Raw genomic sequence first — 24907 nt, 5'->3', positions numbered from 1 at the left:
ACACTCGATGATTAAACTCTACTTGATTGGCCGGTGAGGTTGTTATCTCTTCGACGCAGCCAGACCCATTTTCCCTCCGCAATCCTCCATCTGCCCCGATAACACTATTAGAAAAGGGCCCATTTACCTCTTAAGATCTCCGCGGAGCCAATTCAACTCTGGTTTTTGATTTCTGGCCTCAGAGACTACCGTCATCATCATGGCACACAAAAACGGCACCGGAACGGTCCCCGTGGAGCCGTCAGCACATACTTGCAGTCGACGAACAACAAACAGTTCAACACTTGAACTTACAGTTCCGAGGAGATCGTGGACATTTTTGTCATTCTTCATGCAGTGACATCCAGATATACGTTAAAGTTGCACGGAGGTTGCTTTTTACTGCGTCTTCAACGCCCACATGGACGAGTCTCGACCCATAACAGCCAGTTCCGTTTGGTTCCAGGTTCTAAATACCCGCGGAGTCTGTACTGCGAAAAGGCTGGATTGCCTTATCGGAAGGCTAAAACTCTGTGCGAGATGTAGATCCGGTCTGTGGGTCATATACTTTTCTTATCTCGATGTCGTTGATAGCGGTCAGCTCCATCCTCAGCCACACCACATCCACGCTGACGGCCTTGACTCCTCCGCTGCCTATTAGCCTGCGGAATATGCGGCATGGCTTTGACACTCCCACGGGCCAGCGCTCCCATGAAGCTCACTGAGTGGGTGCGGACCAACACCGTTTGAAGGCAGCCTTGCCTATTTGGTCTGATTAATCTCGCGGCTTTCTCGTTACAAATACCAAAGAGACATCACTCGGGTTGCCATTTCTAATCGTGATCGGGTTCGGGACCCTGATAGATTACTGCCTGATTGTTCTTGTGCTGGCTCCCGAGTGTCCTAGCCCTGACGACATGCTGATATCCCGGGGAGATACATGACACTTCCTTTTCAGTCAGACATGAGTTGTTTCTGATTGACGATTGTGCCTGTTGTTTATATAGCAGGCCCGTCTCTCATTGATCTGGCTATATCCCAGGATAACAATCAAGCAATTGTCTAGCCTATTTGATATCTTTCTACGAACTGCAGTTCCCTTTCTTCTAATATCATTCGTCTTATTGGTTAAAACCATATATATCCTCGAGGTATAGAATAGCACGGCCGATCCGTTCTTCTACAAGTCGAGTTTAGATCCAACTTCATCCTTATTCAACCAGATCAGGCGAAGTCGTTGAAGAGATGGACTTCGCCAAGCTGCTGGTAGCCTCTCCTGAGGTCAACCCTAACAACAGAAAGGCCCTCACTATTCCAGTCCTGAACCCATTCAACACATATGGCCGAGTCTTCTTCTTCTCATGGTTTGGCTTCATGCTTGCATTCCTCTCATGGTATGCCTTCCCGCCTCTGGTGAGTCTCTTCTTCCGACAACCGGACTGAAGGAATCCTAACAGTGAAGCCAGTTGACTGTCACTATCCGCGATGATCTCGACATGTCCCAAACACAAATTGCAAACTCAAACATCATTGCTTTACTAGCTACGTAAGTTCCCTGCATGCAAGGACAAGACGCAGAGCCAGCCCTAACCCTATATCAGACTACTAGTTCGACTTATCTGCGGCCCCCTATGCGATCGTTTCGGACCTCGACTAGTCTTTATCGGCCTACTGCTGGTGGGCTCCATTCCTACCGCGATGGCCGGCCTCGTTACCTCACCCCAAGGACTGATTGCCCTGCGCTTCTTCATCGGCATCCTCGGCGGCACATTCGTTCCCTGCCAAGTCTGGTGCACAGGGTTTTTTGACAAGAGTATAGTTGGGACAGCCAACTCCCTAGCTGCCGGTCTAGGTAACGCTGGTGGCGGTATCACATACTTCGTCATGCCGGCCATCTTCGACTCCCTCATCCGTGACCAAGGCCTCCCCGCACACAAGGCCTGGCGCGTCGCCTACATCGTCCCCTTTATCTTAATCGTTGCCGCCGCCCTAGGCATGCTCTTCACTTGCGATGACACCCCGACTGGAAAATGGTCCGAGCGGCACATCTGGATGAAGGAGGATACCCAGACAGCATCTAAAGGCAACATTGTCGACCTTAGCTCTGGTGCACAGTCCTCCCGTCCCTCCGGACCCCCTTCCATTATTGCGTACGCCATTCCCGACGTCGAAAAGAAAGGCACCGAGACTCCACTAGAACCTCAGTCCCAGGCAATCGGCCAATTCGACGCCTTCCGCGCAAACGCCGTTGCCTCTCCCTCCCGCAAGGAGGCTTTTAATGTTATATTCAGCCTCGCAACGATGGCCGTTGCAGTCCCCTACGCCTGCTCCTTTGGGTCTGAGCTCGCAATCAACTCGATCCTGGGCGACTATTATGACAAGAACTTCCCGTACATGGGCCAAACGCAGACCGGCAAGTGGGCCGCTATGTTCGGGTTCCTTAATATTGTCTGTCGTCCGGCAGGTGGATTTCTGGCGGATTTCCTTTACCGGAAAACGAACACGCCCTGGGCTAAGAAACTCCTCCTCTCGTTTTTAGGTGTTGTCATGGGTGCATTCATGATTGCAATGGGTTTCTCAGATCCAAAGTCCGAAGCGACTATGTTTGGTCTTACTGCCGGGTTGGCCTTCTTTCTTGAGTCTTGCAATGGGGCAATATTTTCGCTTGTACCACATGTTCATCCTTATGCTAATGGTGTGTTTTTCCCACTTTGCGCTCAACTTTGAAAGGACATTCAACTAACAGTTACAGGGATCGTCTCCGGCATGGTGGGTGGATTCGGGAACCTCGGCGGTATCATCTTCGCCATCATCTTCCGCTATAGTCATCACGACTACGCGCGCGGCATCTGGATTCTAGGTGTTATTTCCATGGCCGTGTTTATCTCTGTCTCCTGGGTTCGGCCTGTGCCGAAAAGTCAGATGAGGGAGTAGTTGACCGTGTGATTGGGTTCTCAAGAGGCGTTTGGGTTCGGTTTTGTTCTGTTTTGTTTAGCGATATGATACCATGATATACTATAGACTTGAGTGATGATTGTGAATGCATTTTGGCCATACCTGATGTCCACCTTCATACCCGTACTCTCTTTTCTATTATGATATAGTTTGCCGTTGGAGGAACTGCATAAATTCCAGGCTTAACTACCCACTCCTTCGGGCTAATACTCCCCGAACTGAGGGGCAACATCTAGGTCTGAGGTAACATACATCTTCGCCCTCCCTTGGACCTTCACTCAAAATATCTTCAAGCCAGTTTACAAAAAAACTTTCAGTGATCAACCGTTAAGCGAATTAAAAGAGCAAGAAAATGGCCCGTCGCATCGCCCAAATTGTGCACCTCAAGCCTTCCGCCGTCGCCGCATACAAGGAATGCCATGCAAATGTTTGGCCAGAGGTCCTGCAGCAGATCAAGGAGTGTAATATCCGTGATTGTGCGTATCCTATCCATTAGTTTCTCGTTCGACGGGAAACGAGGAAATGAATAGTGTTTGGGCTAATTGTTCGATGGGACGCGGCAGATTCAATATTCTTTGACAATGAGCGCACGCTCTTTGCGACGTTCAAGTACGTCGGGGATGACTATGAGGGCGACATGGAAAAGATGCGTGCAAATCCAATGGTGCGGGAGTGGTGGGCTATGACGGATGGGATGCAGGAGAGTCCTATTTCTGGAGCTGTGAGTAGTGCGGAGGGGCCGGGGTGGTGGAAAGTCTTAGAGGAGGTGTTCTACACGGAGTAATAGCAGAAAGAAAGCTGATCATGTATTGTACATAGTATTGTTGGTATTCTTCTCAAAGGAGTTTTTGACCATGGATGGTCGGAAATATGACAGTTCAGAAGGCGTTTAGTCTCGCAATGTTCTGGTCTTCAGGATGACCGGCACCTAAAGCCCTCGAAATCATGACAGACGTAAACCTTCAGCAGCAGTATCGAGATTAGGCAAAGTACACGCAAGTCATGCAAAGATGGGTATCCTTCACGAGCGAACTGCTAAACCGAGAAAATGAGTACCCAAAACGCCGTCCCGCAATGGAAAACAAATGTGTGTCGAAAATCATCATAACTCATACAGTATCAGCAGCGTGCGCTACATCACTCAGAGCCTCCCGGAACATCCTTCAGAATCTCCCAGCCGTACTCTTCCTCTGGCTTCTCGGGCTCCATGCCAAGGGCATTGCGGTAGGCGCGGACCTCGTTCTGTAGGCCGGCAACGATACGGATGGGAAGTTCGTCTTCCTCACAGCGGAGGCGATAAGCGGTGCGAATCATCTCGGCGCACTTCAGAGTTTGCGCATGCCAGTGGTCACGGTCCAAACGGCTTTCCAGATGAGCATCACGCTCCGCCTGGAGAAGATTATTGTAGTGGCGTTTTTGAGCCAGGTAGTGCATATTGTTGTTGTGGCAGTAGTTGCGAATCTGCTCCACCATAATACCGACAGCCGCCTCATACTCCCCAATCAGTTTGGTGTTCTCGATCTGCTCATTTTTCAAGATTTCTACCAAACGTCTTTCCTTGGCGAGCGCGCGTTCAAGCTCGGCAATGCGAGCACCTAGTTGTGTTAATAGCTGCTTCCCCTTATTTAAGGCCAGAGACTCACTAGAGATTTCCCCGTTCACCTGCTGAATATTAGGGCTAGTTCCCTCCGACGCAGAACGTTTCTAGAATTGTCAGCATAGCTCAATCGAAGCAGAAAAGCGAGTAACAAACCATAATCTCCTCCGCGCTAGAGACGATACTCTTAGTCATATCACGGTTGTTCTTCAGCACGTCGCTCAGTTCTAGTACCATGTCGAATAAATGGCGCAGATCCATCTGATGTCCTGCATTCATCGGCACTCCGCCGTTCATCCCAGCCATACCGCCGCCATTGACTTGTGGGGGTGGAGTAGCCATGGGTGAAGGTATAGGCTGGCGGGGAACACCAGGTATGTTGGACGGTCCAGAATTTGAATTATCGTAACTCGAGTACATTCCCGAGCCAGAGTTGCTGCCACTACTACTGCTCATAGACATACTTGCTGCGTCGAAAGCACGGTTCAGTTCTGCCAATTGCGACTCGTATTCCTTAGTATTCTGGTTGAACGCGCCTTCGTCGTCGTATTCAAATCCAGTGGACTCAACACCCAGGACCTCCTTTCTGAACTTTTCAAGGTCCCGACGACTAACGTGGGTGGAGCGACGACGATGCCCACGCACAAACGGTGCCTTCGAAGCACTGGAAGGTGTAGACGCAGCGATGGTGTCGGGTACAAGGGCGTGTTCGTCGTCTGGAAATGGGGGTAGAGGAGGAGTGAACCTCGAATTAGGCGAAGAATCGCGAAGAGAAGTCGATACTGGCTTCGCTATCGCGTTGTATTGTTGAGCTCGGTGCTGTGATTCAGGTAATGGAGAAGCACTGTCTGAAGCTGGAACTGGGGGCACCGCTTCACCAAAACAGTCAAGCGCCGGAGTTTCGGATGACAAGTCCCGAGCACCATTCTCAAAGGAGCCACAGATTGAGTCGTCTTTTTCTGATTTCTCCATGGCAAAAGCAGATCGTGTTCAAAATAATAGGAATTTATCACTGTAGGGATAATGGTGTTCTACAGGAATGTGAGATGCAAGAAATCTGTGGCAGGATGAAAGAGTATTTGGTGTTTCTTTTTTCTATTTCCTTAACACTCCTGTCACCGTCGCAGCTGCAGTCAGTTCAAGTACCCTACAGTTTCCCCCTTGCACTTCTCTTCAGAAAATAGGCAATAATTCAAAACTTTCCTAAGCTGTAGGCTATATCTAAGGGGGGAAATCTAAACCATTTTCAGTCGGTTCTTTCCGTACCTGTGTCACTGGACCACGTAGAAACTAACAAACAGGAATAGGTCAAATATATATATCATGGATTCATGTGCATCTCGAAGATGGTCGACTATATTTACAGGCTTAGGATTAGCTAATCCATGTCAAGAAGCGCTGCAAGTTTCTGCTCCGTATCCAGTACATATGAAACCTCATCTCTATCATCATTGTTAGCCGCCTGGCTCTGCGCGATGCGGCCACTGACCCGTGCAACCAGCATCCGCATCTTCTCTAATTCTTGAACCAGTTCTCCGTCTTTCGTGACAAGGTTGGGTTGGACATTCGTCTGGGGTTCGCGGAACGGTTCCAGAAGACGTTGCAGCAGTCGCAATTGGTCCAGACGCCGTTGTCGCTGTTGCCGCTGATTATCAAGGTTCGCAAGACGTTCTCGGAGGCGCTTGTACCTGTACAACGATGAGCCGGGTAAAACTGGAACTCACCGCAAGGAAGTGCCCACCTGAGTTGTTCCTCTTCGCTTGCGGATTGGTCATAGAGCTCCCTAGGAAGTTGAGTAATATTTCTAGAAACGTGTCAGCTATAAGCAGCAGATAGATAATGAGAGCAAGCCTAACGGGTGACTAGACAGGTCGACAGTCTTATCGACGCCTCTTTCAAGCGAGGTTACCTCACGGGTAGCTTGATTGACCGAGGCCCAGTATAGACTCGCGATTTGTTGTGCCACATGCTGGATCGCCTGAGAGGAGTAAATAACGCGATTGTGTTGTTTTAATGCTGCATTCACTGAGGCAGAGGTACATTAGTCTCTGCTAATTAGACAGGAGCATAACAGGAAGCAAGGTCGATGCAACGGCTTAGGTGAATGCGACAACGCTAGTTGAAGGGCAGCAAGGCGAGTGCATTGAACTTACATTTCTGCAGTACATCACCAACCACTTTGTCGCTCAGGTCCTCTTCTACTGGCTCGGTGGCATAACTTCGCCAATCCTCCGGTGCTTCAAGGCTTTCCGACAAAATACGAATCTGCGCCCTAATGAACAATGATTTCAGTTCGGGGATGGACCGAGAGGACTCCATGGCCCCATAGTGACTGTAGTTTGAATGTTATGTTGAAGAAGCACCAAGCGCGTCACACTGCCAGTTATCGATAACGGCATCACGCACGTGATTGGGAGGACAAGGAATCGCCTGGCAGTTGGTCTAAGCTGCTGAATTGAGGTATATAATAGGGGCAAGAACATTACTTAAACTGAGGCAAGCTGGCCTGGGACCTCTAAGCGTTGGTTGGCTGCGTTTGGTCCTCGCCGATTTGAACGAAGCGCTTTCCAAAGGCCTTTGGCCGATGTATACCTCGGCAACCACTTTTTACTCCGCAAAGACAGGTCAACGTAAGAACTGCTGTCAAAACGCCATTGTTCTTCCTTCATTGACAAAAGGACAGTTTTATCCGGAATATCTTATAAAAGAGCTCACAGAATTGTTCTTGCTACTTCGCTATGACAGAAAGCCAACGGCCATTAGGCCTGCTGTTCGATATCGGCGGCGTTTGTGTAAGCCGTTGCGAGACCTCAGGATGTCCACTACAAGTGCTGATAACTATTTAGGTCGTATCACCATTTCAAGCTATCTTGGATTATGAAATTGCTCATAATATACCCCCCGGATGGGTAAATTTCAGCATCTCCCGCACCTCCCCTCACGGTAGTTGGCATAAATTGGAGCGGGGAGACATCAAAATGGACGCCGACTTCTTTGCTGGGTTTAACAAGGACCTGCGGGACCCAAAGTTATGGAAGCTATTCAACGAGGGTCTTCAAAAAAAAGATCCCAGCAAAGTCTTAGAGGCGAACCCACCGTTGCCTGAGATAGACGCAGAATGGCTATTCTGGGAGATGATGAGGGTATCAAGAACGCCTGATAAGTCCATGTGGCCGGCGTTGAAGAAGCTGAAGGAGTCTGGCAAGTTCATTATGGGAGCTTTGTCGAATACGGTTATCTTCCCTGACGATCATGAATTCAACAAAGATACGATCGGCCGTGAGACAATGTTCGACTTCTTCATTTCATCCGCGCATACTGGTCTGAGAAAGCCGGATCCGAAGATATACCAGGTTGCCTTGGAGGAGATGAACGCTGCAGCTCAGAGAAAGGGCATCAAGCAGCCTGTGCGTGCTTGCGATGTGGTTTTTCTAGATGATATTGGCCAGAATCTAAAGCCTGCGAAGGCTATAGGAATGAGGACTATCAAGGTGAATCTTGGACATATAGAAGACGCAGTCAAAGAGCTGGAGAAGGTTACTGGGCTTCAGTTGTTGGAAAATCAAGCCAAGCTTTGAGAGCCAAAGCATGATGATGAGTATATACTATGCAGCACGCGATAGATTTTCGAGCATAGAACAGTGATTTCAGCGAAATTGATTTATATCCTTTAGGAACAAGAATTGGTGTTCCAGACACTAGTTCCTAAATCTTGAGGTCGAGTCGTCGCCCACCCGGAGACCACAACTGCTGCGGGACCCAGCTAAGCGACAGTCCACAAATTGCACAAATAGATCGTCCCACAAAATTTCTTGATCTCTCTGCAAGGCAACCGTCGACAACCAGCCCAACAGTCAAAATGGTGAGTAAATACTGCCATTCTTGAGAAATGGCAACACTGTTGCATTGTTTCTGGCCTGTCCTCTGAAAACATGAGTTTTTCTCGTGCTTTTCGGGTCTTTGCAAGATGCTTCGGATGAGGGTTTTTCTGAAGCGCAAATTGCTGACTCGAATGACTGTCTGGTAGGCCCCTTACTCGAAGACCGTCAAGTCCAGCGCGTACTACAGGTAAGATCGCAAATTCTCGATGCGCAAACTGCCTGCTAATAAAATCCACAGTCGCTACCAGACCAAGTACCGCCGTCGCAGAGAGGGAAAGACCGACTACTATGCTCGTAAGCGCCTGATCACCCAGGCCAAGAACAAGTACAACGCTCCCAAGTACCGCCTGGTCGTTCGCTTCACCAACCGCGACATCGTCACCCAGATCGTCTACTCTGAAATCACCGGTGACAAGGTTTTCGCCAGCGCCTACTCCCACGAGCTCAAGCGCTATGGCATCACCAACGGTCTGACCAACTGGGCTGCCGCCTACGCTACCGGTCTCCTCCTTGCCCGCCGCACTCTCAAGAAGCTCGGCCTTGACGAGGATTTCACCGGTGTTGAGGAGCCCGATGGAGAGTTCTCCCTCACTGAGGCTGCCGAGACCGAGGAGGGTACTCGCCGCCCCTTCAAGGCCTTCCTCGACGTTGGTCTTGCCCGTACCTCCACTGGTGCCCGTGTCTTCGGTGCCATGAAGGGTGCCTCTGACGGTGGTATCTTCATTCCTCACTCCGAGAGCCGTTTCCCCGGTTACGACATCGAGGCTGAGGAGCTCGACGCCGAGACTCTCCGCAGCTACATCTTCGGTGGTCACGTTGCCGAGTACATGGAGGGCCTCGCTGATGACGATGAGGAGCGTTTCCGCGGCCAGTTCCACAAGTACACCGAGAACGAGATTGACGCCGGTGACATTGAGGAGCTCTACGCCGAAGCCCACAAGGCCATCCGTGCCGACCCCTTCAAGAAGGACGAGTCCGAGGGCCCCAAGAAGACTAAGGAGGAGTGGAAGGCTGAGAGCAAGAAGTACCGCAAGACCAAGCTCTCCCATGAGGAGAAGAAGGCTCGTGTTGAGGCTAAGATCCGTGAGCTTGCTGCTTAAATGTTTTTTCCTTGACCGGAAGGCGGATTGATCGTACTTGATGCCTAGCTGAGTGCGATAGTCAAAGCAGAAAAGTTTACTTTTGTCCACAATATAGGGCTTGCCAGTCGTCGATTCTTCAGATATCCTGCTTGTAGCTTGATGACTTTATGACGATGTTTGTTTTTTGTCTAGGGCTTATTTCCGGAGTATTATTGGGCGCGGGCAATCGAATGGGTTTATTTTCTCTTAAAGCTCAAGTCTCCAATATATTGGCCGGCATGTCCAATAGTAGGCTCGACCTGTATACTATAATGGTTAACCCAAGCCGGTTCACCTACCACAGCTCTTAACCGAACTTCTTGCCAGGTATATCGGGCATTTTGTAACTGCGGATGGATGCAAAAAATGCTCTATCCTCTGTGAAGACATCTACGGCACCTACGGCATGTTTGATGCCGCGAGAGCCGACGGAATATGATTCCCAATAGGGTAACCTCTCTTGTGATCCGCCTTCCACAAAGGAGGGTCTGTCAGACGTACGGAGGATCTATATTAATCAGAGAACACCCGCGAGTCCAACTAATGGATACTCACTGCACAAATTGCGTGCACGCGTAGTCTTGAATAGCCTATCCAAGACTCTGGTCCCTGACTGGGTCAGTAATAATAATGGAAAATAATGGAAAAATCCCACATGACACGATATTCAGGCGGGAATTTTACGGCACTGAAAAATCGAAAAGAACTATTCAGGCAAACCACTAAGCTGGCCTTAAAGGAGTCGAACAGCGATCAGCAGGTTGAATCGCCTGTCGTTTGCTACTCCACTAGCAGCCACAGCCATCGATCACCTGACCTCAACATGGTAATGCTTTTACTAGTGCGTTCTATAAAATACAAGGAATTTGGAAATCAACTGCCAGTTACTCGACGGAGCGGGCGGGCAAAAAGAACTGGATCAAGCGTGCAGTAATCGCCCTCGCATGCGTCTTGCCAACCACTGATTGCAACAGTTGTCTGCAGCAAAGGTATTCTGTGTAACGCCGAGGAAGATCAGACAGTCATGGGCTTTTGAGGCAAATTCTAACGTCCTGCGTTTTTGCTTGCATGGCCTGCCTTGCAGCTTGCGACATCTTCTGGACCGTGGACTTAAATTTTCTGGTATATCCTGCGCAAAGCGCTGTTAGTCGCTAGCTAGTCGTCTTAGCGTGCCTAGCATTTGGCGGGGAAGCTGGATCAGGACAGAGGGTAGTAGAAGATGATGCACAGGCGCATTGGCGCGGTGATTCTTCGGACTGACTGAGAAATGTGGCTCGATTTGATTCAAGAATCGGAACTAGAGCGGGTTTGAATTATAAAACACCTGGCTCCCATCCTGGATGACTCCAAGAATCGTTCTTGGACGTTGATTAAGTATAGTGGACCTGCAATTTTCTAGAATAGGAGACTACTAGTAGGTCTCCGATGTCCGGAGATCAGAGGGGAGCGGGATCTCCTGGGATTTTTTAAATCCAGTAAATCGAGTATACGGTCACCATCTCAAGCCTTTCAGAGTTATGTACAGGATCCCATTGCAATCGTACCCTTTTCTAATCTGCCGGCTAGGTCAAGAACCTTTTCGAGACCGTCTCCCACCAGAGTGTGTGGTTCAGACTTGGGCTCAATGTCTCTCCAACGGCCTGTTCCATGAAGCTTATTGCTGAATAATACACGCTAGTAATCGTCATACGGTGGCGGTCTAGCCGCACCAAGTAGTAGTCCCTCCGGACTTTTGGTGTGGTCCCAGGAAGTCCCAGAAGACGCAGAAAGAGCTGAGAAATGTCGCTCTTGCCCCGTGGTTCACAAATCATCCATAGGTCTTTTATTCAATCACCGTTTCCCCCTTGGCTTAGTTATCCCTGAAATCATCCAACGTCGGCCTTTACTACTTCTCTCCTTCGCACTCTCCTCTTTGTCTTCTGTCCATGTCCGTCTGATAGTCCTAACGTCATACTATGATTCCCGCATTGTTCTGCCGCATTATCAGAATGGGACTTCGCAACCGCCACTACTGCTAAGCTTCCTAGCGAGTTTTTACATCTTGACTTCTAGTTGACAGGCTGCGATACGGATCGTGGATCGTTCTGCGGTCGGACCGGATTTCATCGTCTGTACGGACGGAGGGTTATGCCTCTGTGTCGTTAGGACCTAGTGACGCCGCTCTTGCTTGCACCAATCGTTTCGAAGAGTCTACCTATCTACGATACAGCGAACCGAAAATGGAGGGTGTCGAGACTGTTGATGTGAGCTGGCTCCATCATTCTCAGAAAGGTACATATCTGCAGGCTCTGGCTTGGGCATTCGGTCCTCCTAACCTCTGGCAGACAACAATCTTTCTCGCTGCAGATCCGTCTCGTCGATCGGTAACGATGTGGAAACGATAACAACGCAACAGTCCAAACCAGACAAAGTTACGTCTACGGACAAAACTACGTCTTCGTCACAGGATACCTTAGTTCGCTCGAACTCGGTCGTCAAATCGGACGCTCACAACGTCAGCTCTCGGTCTGACAAAGAAAGTCGGGATGGCGAATCGGCAACCAGCAACGGAACACCTCCGGCGTCAGATTCGTCTCCGAAGAGTGCACCGAAACCGATAGGAAGACGCGGATCGTGGATTTCAAGCATCAGTTCCAAGTTCTCGTCTGGGTCAACACCTCCGTCGCAATCCAATATGAAACCTTCTGCAGCGCCTAAAGCGAGCCCTCCCGCCTCAAAACTTGACATGCATAATCCGTTTGGCGCAGCATACTCGCTCAAGGATAAGGAAGAAGAGAAGAAGGATGAGAATATACCATTTACCTCCAGCTCGCCTCGGGGCCCCTCGTTTCTGCAGACTGCGTTTAGGAAACTATCTTCCTCGGGTTCTAGTGGGGGAAAGCCAGCCGCTGGCCATGGTATTGTTTGTGAGCGTCGCACACTAAATATTGATAAAGACCGGGATAGGTGTAAAGTTCCAAACTTGAATCAGGCGAAGTTGCGGCGGGTTGCGTTTTGCGTTGACGTCGAGATTGCGGGTATAGCACCTCGGGATTCCGACGAGGAAAGCCCAAGCACGACGCGACGTCACGTTATTGATGTGAATGGTCACAAATTGAAGCGAACAAACTCAAAGTCCAAGAGTAAGGATGAGGCTGAATCGCCGAAGCGTTCGCAAGGTACGCAGAGTGGTAAAGGGACGTCTACCCAGGAGAGTCCTGCCAGAAACATCTCTCCTACGACACCGACGAACGGGGACGCGCCAAATGGCGAAATTAAGGAGCCTACAAGGAAGCAAGAAAAGAAAAAGCGATCAGAAGAGGAGAGAAAGGAACGAAGAGAGAGGAAGCGGAGACTGGCGGAAGCAAACGGCTCCATCCCAATGCAGCTGACAGCTGATGATCATGAGAGCGATTCAAAAAGTACTACATCTAGTGGAGCTCGGCCTGGAGCGCAGAGCCACCCAACGACAGATCCAATTCGGATCTATCGGCGTTGTTGTCAGTTGCGTGAGACGCCTGTTCTCAAACGGATCGTTGATGAAATCTCGTCGCCTTCATCGACGCTAGCAGAGTCCCCTGGTACCGTCGCTGTGCTGAACCTTAGCAATTTTCCCATGACTTCTGAAGACATTGCCACATTCAGCGATTGGTTGGCCGTTGTACCGGTGCGGAAGTTAATTCTTGAGAAATGCTCTTTGACAGACGATGCTGTTCGTGCCATACTTTCAGGCCTACTATCCACTAAAACCGTGGAGCAGATGAGGCGAAGGCGTGGGAAGAATAGAAATGGTAACGCCAAATCGACGGAAAAGATTGAGAGATTCAGCGTCGTGGAAAAGCTGTCTCTAAAGGATAATCCGAAAATTGGCATAGAAGGATGGCGCCATATCAGTCTGTTCATCCATCTCTCCAAATCCCTCAAAGCCATCGATCTCTCAGGCATTCCGCTACCAAGAGCGGCCCCTATCCCACTGAATGATCCTACGAATGTGAATCCGCAAAGGACAAATTCCACTCCTGCCAATCCTGATGTGGCCACTGTGTTCGCAAATTCTCTTTCAAACCGGTTCGGTGGCGACCACCTTGAAGAACTGTTGCTCAGCGAATGCAAGCCTACGATGGAAGAGGTGAAAACGATATGTGAGGCTGCCACAACCGTTGGTTTGAGAAGGCTGGGCTTAGCCAACAACGGGGTGACCCGAGAAGGCCTAAAACATGTCGTTCGGTATCTAGAATCGGGCAAATGTGAAGGCTTGGATTTAGGAGGTAATCCGATAGGGGAAGATTTGGACCTCATCACCGATGCTATCGAAAGCCACCTTCCTCTCTATGCGCTAAGCTTGGCAGATTGTTCCTTGACACCTTCTACCATCTACCCGCTGCTCCAAGCGTTTACGCAACTGCCTAACATTCGGTTTATTGATTTCTCACATAATCCTGCGCTGTTTTCGACACAGCCAGATGCATTGTCGACCCTTAGACGCTTCCTTCCTAAGATGCCCAATCTGAGGCGCATCCATTTGGCTGATGTCAACCTTTCTTCAGACCATACGATAGCTCTTGCCGAGATTCTACCCGAATGCCCGAGTCTAAGCCACTTGAGTATACTGGAAAATCCCGCCATCGTCGCCCTTGCGTCGGCGACAGACCCGGAAGCCCAGGAAGAAGCGTGTGCTGTTTATGCATCTCTCCTCGCTGCAGTGCGGGTGTCACGGACCATCATTGCCATTGATATTGAAGATCCAAGCGCCGAGAACAATGAAGTTGTCAAAGCCTTAGCATCTCAGATTGTCGCATATTGTCTTCACAATCTTGAAGGCGGTGCTCTTGAAGCAGAGCTTTCTGAAAACATCGACTCATCGCAGCCACGAAACTTGGTACCGATTCCTGAGATCCTCCAGCATATTGTCGGCCATGGTACTGCAGAAGAAGGGGCTGAGGATGACGATGAACTTGCTCCTGATGAGGACTATGTCATTGGAGGCACGGGTGTAGTCAAAGCTCTTGGGGTTTGTCTTGGTAACCTCGACCAGCATTTGCCAGGCGATGTGTCCGGTCCACCAAGTGGCACAACAACACCTAGGCATCGAAAATCTAGGTCATTTGCTGCTAAACGTCCCCGCGATATGTCCAAAAACCTTTTAGATTCGGCTCGCGGTATACGCAGCAGAATTGAGTCTGCACTTGTGCGTGAGGATCGTGCAGGCAATGACGCTAATTACAGTAAGTTTCAAGTCGCCTCGTTTCTGCTGGAATGGTGCTAACGGGGCGTTTTAATAATAGGGCGTCTCCAATTTCTTGACAGCACGCTGCAAAAAATGATCCAGCGCTTCGAGGATGAATACCCGGAGACACGGATTGTGCCACAGCCTCTACAGCCTCACCAGGACACAAGCTCTCAGAATTCAGGAGACGATAGCTATCTCGCCACGAGTCTAGGCAACCTTCAATCGGCTGGGGCTGTTGCTGATAATGAGAATGCCGTCGATGATGATGAAGGCGACCAGTATGCTGTCCGGCTATCACGGACTAGTTCTATAACATCCCTCTACTCCCGCGCAATGACTTCCGAAGAAGGCCACGTTCACCGTCTCGGACAGAACATCCGTCGCGACTTCCTTCCTCTGGACCAGGCGGAGGAGGCAGAGTCTTCTGAAATCATGGACGAGTCTCAATTGGCAGCATTGCGTGAGAAATTGGATCGTCTGCATGAAGAACAAACTCGCTCGCACTTTGAGAGTGTGGGTGCCGACAAAGCTTTCCAGGAGCTGGGCTCTACGGTTGAAGAATTATGGGCAATCCAGCGGCAGGACTCGGAAGCCTATGAAAGGTTCAGGCAAAGCCAAATTGCTGCTCAAATCAACAGCGGCAGGAGAACGCCTTCTGTGTCCGACACTAGTAGGGCCAGAGGAAGCAACATCGGCCGCGAACAACCATCTGCTCCATGATTTAGCACTTCTTTCCGCGGACTATCTCTGTCACGAAGATATAGTGCGCATATTTACATTCTATTAGCCACTGTATTGTTGATTTTTTATATACCCACTACGGTACATGCTTTTTCTTTTTTTCTCATGATCATTAGCGTATACTTGCCATAGCATGTTCTTACTCGGCCTCTATTCGTCTGTACCTCTATGGGTGTGATGTTGGTTTTGTATGCTGTTTGTAGGATGCCCTGGGTCCATTTGGCTCTGTATGTTCGAGTGTACTATCACTGTTCAATAACTGCCTTGTTCACTACCAGGCGGATCTGTCATGAAGTTTTGAAGTGGGCTCAAACCACGAGTACATTGAACTATATAGCTACAAAATATGGTAGATATGGTTAATTGATGCCTGAGGCGTGTATAGGTGGGTGACATCATGGGCGAACTCGACCCTGGCCCGACCTCGGCTCCATCCCCAGCTTTGCGGAGAGTCACGGTCGCGTTCACATGCATGGGGCACTTCAGCTATCTCACCATTCTTCAAGCAACATCCAACAATATCATCACTTTCCTCAAAGAAGTATCGCCGCTGGTCATGTTGCCTTACGTTGATTCCGGATAAAGTCATTTTTATCCTTGCGTGAGTGGCCATTTCCGTCACTATGGCTGCTCAGTCGAAACTCCCTAGGGAACGTTCCGTCCGACAGATTCTCTCCAGCCTGGCATCATTGTACCTCCGCCACCGCACAAATATTTCTCGCGCAGTCTATCTCGCGCTATTTGCTGCCCTCGCAAAGCGTATTCATAATGCTATATCGGAGCAAAAGGCGGCGTCTCAGCGTCAGGTGGATCTGCGGAGGAAACCAGGAACCAGCAGTCTCGGCGATGGCGGCGACAAACCACGGAAGAAGGTGGGCGTTAATCGTGAATTCTTCCGGAACTTGGCACGTCTGCTCAAGATCGTGATACCGGGCTGGCGGAGTAAAGAGTTACGCTTGTTGATAAGCCATAGTGTCTTTTTGGTGCTGCGGACGCTCCTCAGTCTGTACGTTGCTGAGCTAGACGGTCGGCTTGTCAGCAATCTGGTGCGAGGGAAGGGAAAGGACTTTCTGCTGGGACTGGTGTGGTGGATGATTGTTGCGGGTGCCTGCGACGTTCACAAACTCTATGGTGAGCATCATGCACATTCAGGGTTAAACTAATTGCTGTCGGAACAGAACGTAGCTAACATGTTTCCCCCCGAAATAGTTGTCTTATCATCAGTGCAAGCTTGCACTCAGCTACCGCAAGCGCCTTACCGATCACATTCACGACAAATACCTATCAAACATGACCTTCTATGCGATATCGGCCTGGACGACCGAGTCAAGAACCCTGATCAACTCATTACAGTGGACGTATCCCGATTCTCTGATAGCTTGGCGGAACTTTACTCTAATCTGGCCAAGCCAATACTTGACATGATGATCTACAATTACTCGCTTTCGAAGAGTGTTGGAGGTGAAGGTCTCTTTATTATGAGTCTCTTGGTTCAACTATCTGCCAACGTCATGCGCGCATTGACGCCGCCGTTCGGTAAATACGTTGCCGACGAAGCTCGCCTGGAAGGCGAGTTCAGATTTCTCCATTCGAGGTTAATCGACTACTGTGAAGAAATTGCTCTATATCATGGCCACGAAGCTGAGAAGGACACCTTGGACAAGGGCTATTTCACCCTCATTAAGCATGTGAATCGAATCCTGCGTAGGCGCCTATACCACGGATTTATGGAGGATTTCGTTATCAAGTACTTCTGGGGCGCTCTGGGTTTGATTCTGTGCAGTGTCCCGGTTTTCTTTAGAATCTCTGATCAAGTCACCCAGACAATGGGTGACCGTACAGAAAGTGAGACCTTATTGCTTTTCGGTTGAATAACCGTACTCGAATAGGAACTAATGCGTGAAACAGGTTTTGTCACTAATAGACGAATGTTACTCTCCTCATCAGACGCCTTCGGCCGTCTAATGTTCTCCTACAAGGAAATCTCCGAGCTAGCAGGTTTCACAGCCCGTGTATCATCCCTGCTTGATGTGATGGACGACCTCCTAGCCGGACGCTTCGAAAAGAAACTTGTGTCCTCCGCCTCAACAGAAGAAAACGCTGCCGTACTCTCCGGCCGCGGCATCGTTGAAGAAAGCGACGCAATCGAATTCACCGATGTCCCCATCGTTTCCCCCAATGGTGACGTCCTTGTTCGCAAACTCACATTTACCGTCCACCCAGGCGACCACCTCCTCATTGTCGGCCCTAACGGCTGCGGCAAATCCTCTCTTTTCCGAATTCTAGGCGGCCTCTGGCCCGTCTACGGCGGCCGCGTGAAGAAGCCTCGCTTTGAAGACATCTTCTACATCCCGCAACGGCCTTACCTCTCCCGCGGCACCCTCCGCCAACAGGTCATATACCCAGACGGAGTGCGCGAAATGCGCGCCAAGGGCATTACGGACGATGATCTGTACGATGTCCTATCCGTCGTGGAAATTGCTTCTGTCGTGGATCGTCCTGACGGCTGGGACGCCGAGGAGGAATGGCGCGACGTTCTCTCCATCGGTCTCCAGCAACGAATCGCAATGGCGCGACTGTTCTACCACCGTCCTAAATTCGCGATATTGGACGAGTGTACCTCCTCCGTCACACTTGAAATTGAACGCGTCATGTATGAAACGGCGAAGAAACTTGGCACGACACTCATGACTGTTTCGCATCGTCGCAGTCTGTGGAAGTACCATAAGATGATTCTGCAGTTTGACGGGCAGGGTGGGTATATCTTTACCGGACTAGATTGGGAGAAGAGAATGAAGCTGGAGGAGTAAGTTTTGCCCTTTCTCTTTCTTTTCGTTTTGCTTCCGTGGGTTGACTGTGTTGGCTTTTTTACTAACTGCTTTTGCTTTTTAGTGAGAAGGAAGAACTCGATCTTCAATTGAGGGCTATACCAGAGCTACAGAAGAGGATGGCCGAGTTGACTTCTACGTAGATAGTGTGGTGCTCATTCCCTCTTCATGTATAGATGGATAACTAAGGGGCCAAAACCAGGCTCAACGAGCTACACGTATATCTAAACCCTATGTTAGAGAATGTGCGTGGTGGTATCACATCGCATCTTAGACAGATAATTTCTATTCGGTTACTGTATCTGAAGCACAACTTCCTGGAACAAGGGCTCAACTGCCTCTTGTAAGCTAGTTCTACCAAAGCTATAACTCTGGTGACTGCTCAATGGATAAAGATGTAACAGCTCTGAAGACCCGCGAAGAGCCAGACAATAGTACTCACATTAAGCCGGCCCGCAGATCATATGGGTCAGAACGAAATTCAGAAAATCATACAAGGCCCACCCGATTATCAGCAATCCCAGCCCGGGGAGAAGTTAATCCCTAACAGGCAACGGCTCAATATTCCAGATACTCTCCGCATACTCATTGATAACTCGATCCGTGGAGAAGAACCCCATCCTCGCTACGCTGGTTATGCTCTTGCTTACCCACTCCTCGCGATCCTTGAACGCCTCGTCTACCATCTCCTGCGTCTTGATGTACGAATTGAAGTCGTCCGAGACAAGATAGTAGTCGCCATGCTCGGCAATGGAAGCGAGAAGAGCAGAGTAGTGCGACGCTTCGCCGAATGTGCCGGAGCGAATAGCATCAAAAACACGGGCGAGTTGCGGATCGAGAGTGAAGCCGCTGTACATATGTTTGTGCCGGATTTCTTCAACGTCTTCGGCGAGATTTCCAAAGAGAAAGATGTTTTGTTCGCCGATTTCGCGGGTAATTTCGATCTATCGGTTGAGTGGTTAGTTATGCAGGTGTCGGGGCTGATCAGTTAGGGCTAGGATGGGATGTCTGGGCTTGGAGAGGAGGAAAAGGAGAACCTACGTTAGCTCCATCGCAGGTGCCAATGATGAGACCTCCATTGAGGACGAATTTCATGTTACTTGTGCCGCTTGCCTCGGTGCCAGCCGTAGAGATGTGCTCGCTGATGTCGGAGGCCGGGCATATGATCTCCGCCTTGCTGACATTGTAGTCTTCGATGAAGATAACTTTCAGAAGATCTCCAACATCTGGATCATTGTTAACAACTACTGAAACCTCGTTTATGAGGTGGATTATTGTTTTAGCCATCCAGTAACCTGGGGCCGCTTTGCCGCCGAAGATGGAGACGCGAGGCTGGACCTTCTTCTTCTCCTCACCAGACATGGACTTTATCTTCAGGTAGCGGTTGATGACACCAAAGATGTTGAGTTGTTGGCGTTTGTACTCGTGGATGCGTTTCACCTGGACGTCGAACAGAGAGTTTGGGTTCACACTATATCCGGTCGTTTCCTTGATGTGCTTAGCAAGCCGGAGCTTGTTCGAGGTCTTGATCTCTACCCATTCTCTCTGGAAATCCTTATCGTCTGCGTAATCTTCTAGCTGGTCTAGGAGAGTTAGGTCGGTCAAGAAATCGTAGCCTCCAAGCTTGGAGGCAATTAGGTCGGACAGCCTAGGGTTTGCCTGATGGAGCCAGCGGCGTGGGGTTACCCCGTTGGTGACATTCGTAAACTTGTCTGGGCCGTAGATCGCGACAAAATCTCTGAATATAGTGGACTGGATAAGGTCCGAGTGCAACTCGGCGACGCCGTTGACTTTGTGGGAGCCAATGACCGCAACATGGGCCATTCTGACCATCTTCGGATGAGACTCCTCAATTATAGACACTCTCGAGAGAATCTCGCGGTCATCGGGAAATTTCTTCTCCACGAATTGCAAGAAGTACAGGTTGATCTCGAAGATGAGTTGCATGTGACGTGGAAGGAGGTTTTGCAGTAGGGGCACCGACCACTTCTCGAGAGCTTCTGGTAAGACGGTATGGTTAGTGTAGCCGAATGTGTTGGTCACGATCTCCCAGGATACATCCCAATCAAGGCCTTCAATATCAATGAGGATGCGATGCAGTTCGACAATAGCCAATGTTGGATGAGTATCATTGAGCTGAATGGCAACCTGATCCGAGAACTCGCTCCATGGACGACCTGTCTTCTTAAACCTTCTTACAATGTCGTGAAGGGAGGCTGCGCACCAAAAGTACTGTTGCTTTAGCCGCAGCTCTTTGCCCCTGTCCAGATTATCATTCGGGTAAAGGACGGCGGAAATTGTTTCAGCGCGTTGCTGATCTGCTACTGCACTTTCATAGTCACCGGCATTGAACTTCTGAAAGTCGAATTCGCCGCTAGCTGCTTTGCTTGACCAAAGACGTAGATTATTTGTGGTACGCGTGCCGTATCCTGGAATTGGGACATCATACGCCACAGCTTGCACCGTTTCACCGTCCTGCCATGAGTGCACAGTCTTCCCGTTCTCATCCTCATAGGTCCTCACCCAGCCGTAGAATTGGATGTCGACGGTAATCTCATGTCGAGGAAACTCCCATGGATTGAAATCAAGCCAGTAATCAGGAATTTCAACTTGGTATCCGTCTACAATCTCCTGCTTGAAGATTCCGTATCTATAACGCAGTCCATAACCCCAGGCAGGGTAGTTGAGAGTTGCGAGGCTGTCGAGAAGGCATGCTGCCAGACGTCCCAGACCACCATTACCAAGGGCGGCGTCGTGCTCCTGGCTAACCACGTCCTCAATACGGAAACCCAGATCGCTCAGACCCTCTGTGCATGGCTTAGCAATAGAGTTTCCACAGTAAATACTCGGCTCCTACCTCTCGCAACGTCCTTCATGCCTACATTGAGCATCGCGTTATCGAGGGTTCTGCCCATCAGGAATTCGAGTGACAGATCTATTTATTTTGTCAGCGTAGAATCCATAAAGTCAGCCGTTCTGTATTACAGTAGACCCGTTTCTGGTCGTTTAAAGTTTGCCTCTGTTGGGTTTTGTTCCATTCAATGATCAACCGGTCTCGGAAAGCCAGAGCAGTTCCAGAGTATGCAGCACTAAGTCTGGTCAGAGTTCAAATCACGAGAGAAGAAGAGGCAAGGGACATACAGTTCATCACAATTGTACAGCGAGCGTGCCAGCGTGGTTTCGACGTGGCGTACGAGTTCATGCTTTTGAGAACACAGGTCACGAGGCTGTATCAGCATACAAGCAGCTGACATACCTCGAATTCTTCTTTGTTTGTAAAACCAGATACAGACTACCCTAAGTTAGTCTTGTCATTCGCCGAAAATGTATGGAAAGTTTTATTGGAGTGTGCTCGTAGCTTACATGTTTCCTCCATCTAGATGACAAACCAAGTTAGTCATGCCAGTCACTTGGTAGACAAAAGAGCCAATATTCATTTCACTTACGCCTCTCTTAATGCTTCAGGGATACTGGCTTCAACACTCCTGATCTCTGCCTTCCCAAAGCCAGTGTAGTTGCGTTTGTGCTTAGGCCGACTGAATCCAGGGCCAATTGGTCCTTTAAGATCCGAAACCGGGGCTCCAACGGAGGGTCTTCTTTCGTGACGTCCCTCAGACATGGTGCCGATAATTAGACGTTTGCGCGCTGCGTCTGAATATAGCTGGGCTGCCGGGTCGAGACTTGATAGTGGGCGTTGAAAACAAAGAAAGCTGCGCAGTAGCTAGAGATGCAAATGAGCACGATATAGCGAGCTTCAACAATGGAACGAGTATTCTCAATCAATGAATAAAATTGGAGGAGGATGGTAGAGGGTAAGGGAGGGGCTATGGTGAGGAGCTATGGCCTGGTCTTTGTACCCCGTGACGGGTATGCTGGGATTAGAACCTGGAAATCATCGAATCACTGCATGAGGGGTATTGCAGCACGGGCACCTGGGCCGCAGCGATGCAGATGAGCTCAACACGGTTTCTACATCCCAGAACCGTGGACTGGTCCAAGCTGTCTGGGCCGCAGAAGTTAGCTGAGGGTCTAGACTTGCTCTCCACTGCGGAGGAGCAGTTGTCAGTGCTCTGGGCCACTGATCGAGCGACTATGGACGCTCTGGGGGCTATTATTTACGGAGAGACAGCTCACATGGCACTGTCCTTGTGTTCAACTCGTGGTCAAGAATATATGCCATTTTACTGATATGACGCAGCCGCTATATGCGACTATACTAATCTGACCACTCCGGCACTGGCATATGGTTTGATCTCGAATACCTGCCGGAACCTGCCTTATCGGCGCCACTGCCTTGGTTTTATTCGCCCGCTTTCGGTCAGTCAATCTAGTCAGCTAATATACTCTCAAGGTTACGCAGTCAGCACCAGTTGGAACCTACCTTGGAATAATAAGACAAGTACCTATATTATCGCAGAACTACAATTCGAGAAGTATATTTCAAGAAACCCCTATCCAAGGACATGATACAAAAGACATTGACCATTGGAGGTCGAACGTATGGATAAGAGAACACAAGAAAAACAATCCCAGGGCACAAGAGACTGGATATCAGAAGCCCTCACGCATGATATATGCAAAGTATAGTGCCGCGGTCTGCAACTTTTTAGATCACAGTATAATGCTCATGTACCACAAGACATAAGAGACAAAAGGCAGTAGCTCGTGTCAATAACTAAACGATGCAGACAAACAGCTTTAATCACGCACCCGCCCGATCTCAGAATGATTAAGGTGGGGAATTAGGAGACAGGCAGAGGAAAGGGAACCACCATGCTAGAAGTACGAATGAACATGACCCAACCCGGCGCCAAAGAAATGGGTAATTGAAAAACATCAATGCCGTTACGCCGAAAACTCTCCGCCAAAAAACGTAGGAAGGGGAATAGAACAAGGAAAAAAGAGAGGAATCAAATGTGAGCATGAAGCCATCAGGGTGAAATGTGGAATGGACGCAGGTGTGTGGTTTCGTTCGGTATGATGGAGCCATGTCGGGCTCAATGAGGCTAAGGCGACTCAGTTGTCGTTTACAGGATCCCCGAGTCTTTCAAAGCATTTTGCAGAATGGTCTCCTTTACGGCGGCAAATACTAGTCGGATATTCGTTGTATCGGTAGCTTGTGTCAAGCTTTTCCAGATTATTAGATTATCCAGGAATTGGGGAAAGGTCATTCGCGTAAGACTTACTGAGGGTATAAGTTCAGGTGCGCCCTGTTGACCTGATTAAACCTCCAGAGGAGATATTTCGCGGCTCGGTTCACATCGTTGCCCCCTGAGTAATCTGGAAAGTAGTTGCTCAACGGGGAGCGAGGTAACTTTTGTCGGAAAAGATCCACCTTGTTCAGGAAAAGGATGATACTTGTTCGCATGAACCATCGAGAGTTGACGACGGAGTCAAAGAGTACCAGACTCTCCATCATTCGGTTCTGCCAGAAGTTTAGCGTGAGCCAAAACACTGTTGAGGGCGCAACCTACCTGGTTTCCCTCTTCCAATAGTACTTGATCGTATTCGCTTAATGCCACGCAGAAGATAATAGACGTGACATTTTCGAAGCAGTGAATCCACTTTTTCCTCTCGCTGCGCTGGCCGCCAACATCAAACATGCTGTAGCAAATTATTAGTAGTGATCAATAACTCCCGGCAGGGGAATTCCTTACTGAATGCTTAATTGGCCCATCGTAAAGCGTGTCTCATAGATACCCGTCGTCTTGGTTCTTGCGCGCAGCACATCATTAACGTTTGGTATATAATCTGGTGACGTTATGCGCTTCGCTTCCTCAAAGAAACTAAAACTTGTTCAGCATGCTTATACAAGGACAAGCTCGAGGAATCCTCACTAAGGCGCCGAATCCATCAAGTAGAACTCATTCTGTCTTTCTAGTGCTGTTGATGTGCACGGATCATTCCAGATATAGGTTATGGCATCCCCTACCGCGGGATCTAGAGGTATATTGGGATCTGGGTCAATGTTGTAATTGGCGAGAAACTCGATATTGTCGCGGACTTTCTGGCTTGTAGGTTCGAGGTTAAACTGGTGGTAGGCTCCTATTAAAGCTTTCGCGCATTCAAGGAGATTTTTGTAGACTGTGAGTCGATACAGCGCCAGCTCTTCGACCGTATATCCGTTCTGATGAATGATTTTCATCTGCTTCACAATCGTTGATTTACCGCTTTCTCCAGATCCTATCAAGAAGGGCAGGTTAGCTTTTGAGAAGACCTTGCGACCTATCGCAGGCCGATTGCCGGGAAAATGAAGGGACCTGTAGCGTACCGAGTAGCAGGATCTTGCACTCTCGCCGTAGACGCCTTGAGTCCTCTTCTAGTTTCCGGTCGATTGCCTGGCTTCTCTTCTTCTGTTCCACATCTCCTGCTGATTCTGAACTGAAACACGACCCCATTTTCTAGATACTGCCTTCGACAGCGTCCGGTGGAACCATACGCTGTTCGCCGAGCAAGCGCCGTCAGCCCGTGAAAAGACGTCAAGGCCAGTTAAGTCAAAGGTTCGTCGGGAAACCGGCTACTTTCACAGCCCGAGATGATCGCTGGGAGGTATACACGCGATGAGGGGCAATGACCGACGCAGATGAAGCAACGGC

The 24907-nt window shown here is 49.5% G+C and overlaps 11 protein-coding genes across 11 annotated transcripts, besides 1 other annotated feature; 7 read left to right on the top strand and 4 right to left on the bottom strand.

The window, feature by feature from the left end:
* Positions 1–24907: part of a sequence feature (contig 1.15 1752..178329(-1)) that runs on past both edges of the window.
* On the top strand, positions 200–640 carry ANIA_10143 (uncharacterized protein; the record flags this gene model as incomplete). Its single annotated transcript, XM_050613259.1, has 4 exons — positions 200–240; positions 361–463; positions 526–530; positions 574–640. The coding sequence occupies 4 exons, from the start codon at positions 200–202 to the stop codon at positions 638–640; spliced, it is 216 nt and encodes a 71-aa protein (XP_050469088.1).
* Positions 1184–3014, top strand: crnA (nitrate transporter crnA). Its single transcript, XM_653520.2, has 4 exons — positions 1184–1392; positions 1446–1525; positions 1581–2674; positions 2732–3014. Exons 1-4 carry the CDS (start codon positions 1225–1227, stop codon positions 2911–2913), a joined length of 1524 nt encoding a protein of 507 aa, XP_658612.1. The 5' UTR covers positions 1184–1224; the 3' UTR covers positions 2914–3014.
* Positions 3287–3718, top strand: ANIA_01009 (L-rhamnose mutarotase; the record flags this gene model as incomplete). The annotated part of the gene is made up of 2 exons (XM_653521.1): positions 3287–3410; positions 3498–3718. 2 exons carry the CDS (start codon positions 3287–3289, stop codon positions 3716–3718), a joined length of 345 nt encoding a protein of 114 aa, XP_658613.1.
* ANIA_01010 (uncharacterized protein) lies at positions 3755–5503 on the bottom strand (the record flags this gene model as incomplete). Its single annotated transcript, XM_653522.2, has 3 exons — positions 3755–4529; positions 4578–4638; positions 4688–5503. The coding sequence occupies 3 exons, from the start codon at positions 5501–5503 to the stop codon at positions 4072–4074; spliced, it is 1335 nt and encodes a 444-aa protein (XP_658614.1). The 3' UTR covers positions 3755–4071.
* ANIA_01011 (kinetochore subunit FTA4 family protein) lies at positions 5849–7014 on the bottom strand (the record flags this gene model as incomplete). Its single annotated transcript, XM_050613258.1, has 5 exons — positions 5849–6219; positions 6273–6335; positions 6388–6556; positions 6685–6863; positions 6938–7014. The coding sequence occupies 5 exons, from the start codon at positions 7012–7014 to the stop codon at positions 5910–5912; spliced, it is 798 nt and encodes a 265-aa protein (XP_050469087.1). The 3' UTR covers positions 5849–5909.
* On the top strand, positions 7270–8109 carry ANIA_01012 (HAD family hydrolase; the record flags this gene model as incomplete). The annotated part of the gene is made up of 2 exons (XM_653524.1): positions 7270–7323; positions 7378–8109. The coding sequence occupies 2 exons, from the start codon at positions 7270–7272 to the stop codon at positions 8107–8109; spliced, it is 786 nt and encodes a 261-aa protein (XP_658616.1).
* On the top strand, positions 8360–9731 carry ANIA_01013 (ribosomal 60S subunit protein L5). The gene is made up of 3 exons (XM_653525.2): positions 8360–8393; positions 8559–8599; positions 8651–9731. The coding sequence occupies exons 1-3, from the start codon at positions 8391–8393 to the stop codon at positions 9510–9512; spliced, it is 906 nt and encodes a 301-aa protein (XP_658617.1). The 5' UTR covers positions 8360–8390; the 3' UTR covers positions 9513–9731.
* Positions 11753–15771, top strand: ANIA_10140 (putative cell wall biogenesis protein Mhp1; the record flags this gene model as incomplete). Its single annotated transcript, XM_050613257.1, has 3 exons — positions 11753–11896; positions 11929–14737; positions 14798–15771. The coding sequence occupies 3 exons, from the start codon at positions 11753–11755 to the stop codon at positions 15460–15462; spliced, it is 3618 nt and encodes a 1205-aa protein (XP_050469086.1). The 3' UTR covers positions 15463–15771.
* Positions 15978–18454, top strand: ANIA_01014 (ATP-binding cassette long-chain fatty acid transporter PXA2; the record flags this gene model as incomplete). The annotated part of the gene is made up of 4 exons (XM_050613256.1): positions 15978–16614; positions 16693–17328; positions 17392–18289; positions 18376–18454. Exons 1-4 carry the CDS (start codon positions 16107–16109, stop codon positions 18452–18454), a joined length of 2121 nt encoding a protein of 706 aa, XP_050469085.1. The 5' UTR covers positions 15978–16106.
* Positions 18608–22106, bottom strand: glpV (glycogen phosphorylase). The gene is made up of 8 exons (XM_653527.2): positions 21758–22106; positions 21675–21687; positions 21568–21603; positions 21453–21514; positions 21297–21400; positions 21169–21246; positions 19353–21118; positions 18608–19255 (listed from the first exon to the last, which is right to left on the bottom strand). Exons 1-8 carry the CDS (start codon positions 21928–21930, stop codon positions 18848–18850), a joined length of 2640 nt encoding a protein of 879 aa, XP_658619.2. The 5' UTR covers positions 21931–22106; the 3' UTR covers positions 18608–18847.
* On the bottom strand, positions 23339–24709 carry gpaB (guanine nucleotide-binding protein subunit alpha ganB; the record flags this gene model as incomplete). The annotated part of the gene is made up of 6 exons (XM_653528.1): positions 23339–23438; positions 23498–23736; positions 23786–23915; positions 23969–24097; positions 24149–24494; positions 24583–24709. 6 exons carry the CDS (start codon positions 24707–24709, stop codon positions 23339–23341), a joined length of 1071 nt encoding a protein of 356 aa, XP_658620.1.

This window comes from Aspergillus nidulans, chromosome VIII, assembly GCF_000011425.1.
Source record: "Aspergillus nidulans FGSC A4 chromosome VIII".
Taxonomy (NCBI): Eukaryota; Fungi; Ascomycota; class Eurotiomycetes; order Eurotiales; family Aspergillaceae; genus Aspergillus; species Aspergillus nidulans.
The sequence above is the reverse complement of the archived record's forward strand: the minus strand, read 5'-3'. Positions and strand labels throughout refer to the sequence as shown.

What these genes read in the sequence shown, in the direction of transcription:
- crnA (XM_653520.2), top strand. Translation starts at nt 1,225, where the DNA reads ATGGACTTCGCCAAGCTGCTGGTAGCCTCTCCTGAGGTCAACCCTAAC. An exon ending in GGTATGCCTTCCCGCCTCTG is followed by an intron (nt 1,393 to 1,445) that starts GTGAGTCTCTTC and finishes CAGTGAAGCCAG; the next exon opens with TTGACTGTCACTATCCGCGA. An exon ending in ATCATTGCTTTACTAGCTAC is followed by an intron (nt 1,526 to 1,580) that starts GTAAGTTCCCTG and finishes ACCCTATATCAG; the next exon opens with ACTACTAGTTCGACTTATCT.
- ANIA_01013 (XM_653525.2), top strand. An exon ending in AAGTCCAGCGCGTACTACAG is followed by an intron (nt 8,600 to 8,650) that starts GTAAGATCGCAA and finishes TAAAATCCACAG; the next exon opens with TCGCTACCAGACCAAGTACC.
- glpV (XM_653527.2), bottom strand. Translation starts at nt 21,930, where the DNA reads ATGTCTGAGGGACGTCACGAAAGAAGACCCTCCGTTGGAGCCCCGGTT. An exon ending in CTGTACAATTGTGATGAACT is followed by an intron (nt 21,401 to 21,452) that starts GTATGTCCCTTG and finishes GACCAGACTTAG; the next exon opens with TGCTGCATACTCTGGAACTG. An exon ending in GCACCTGCGATGGAGCTAAC is followed by an intron (nt 19,256 to 19,352) that starts GTAGGTTCTCCT and finishes CTCAACCGATAG; the next exon opens with ATCGAAATTACCCGCGAAAT.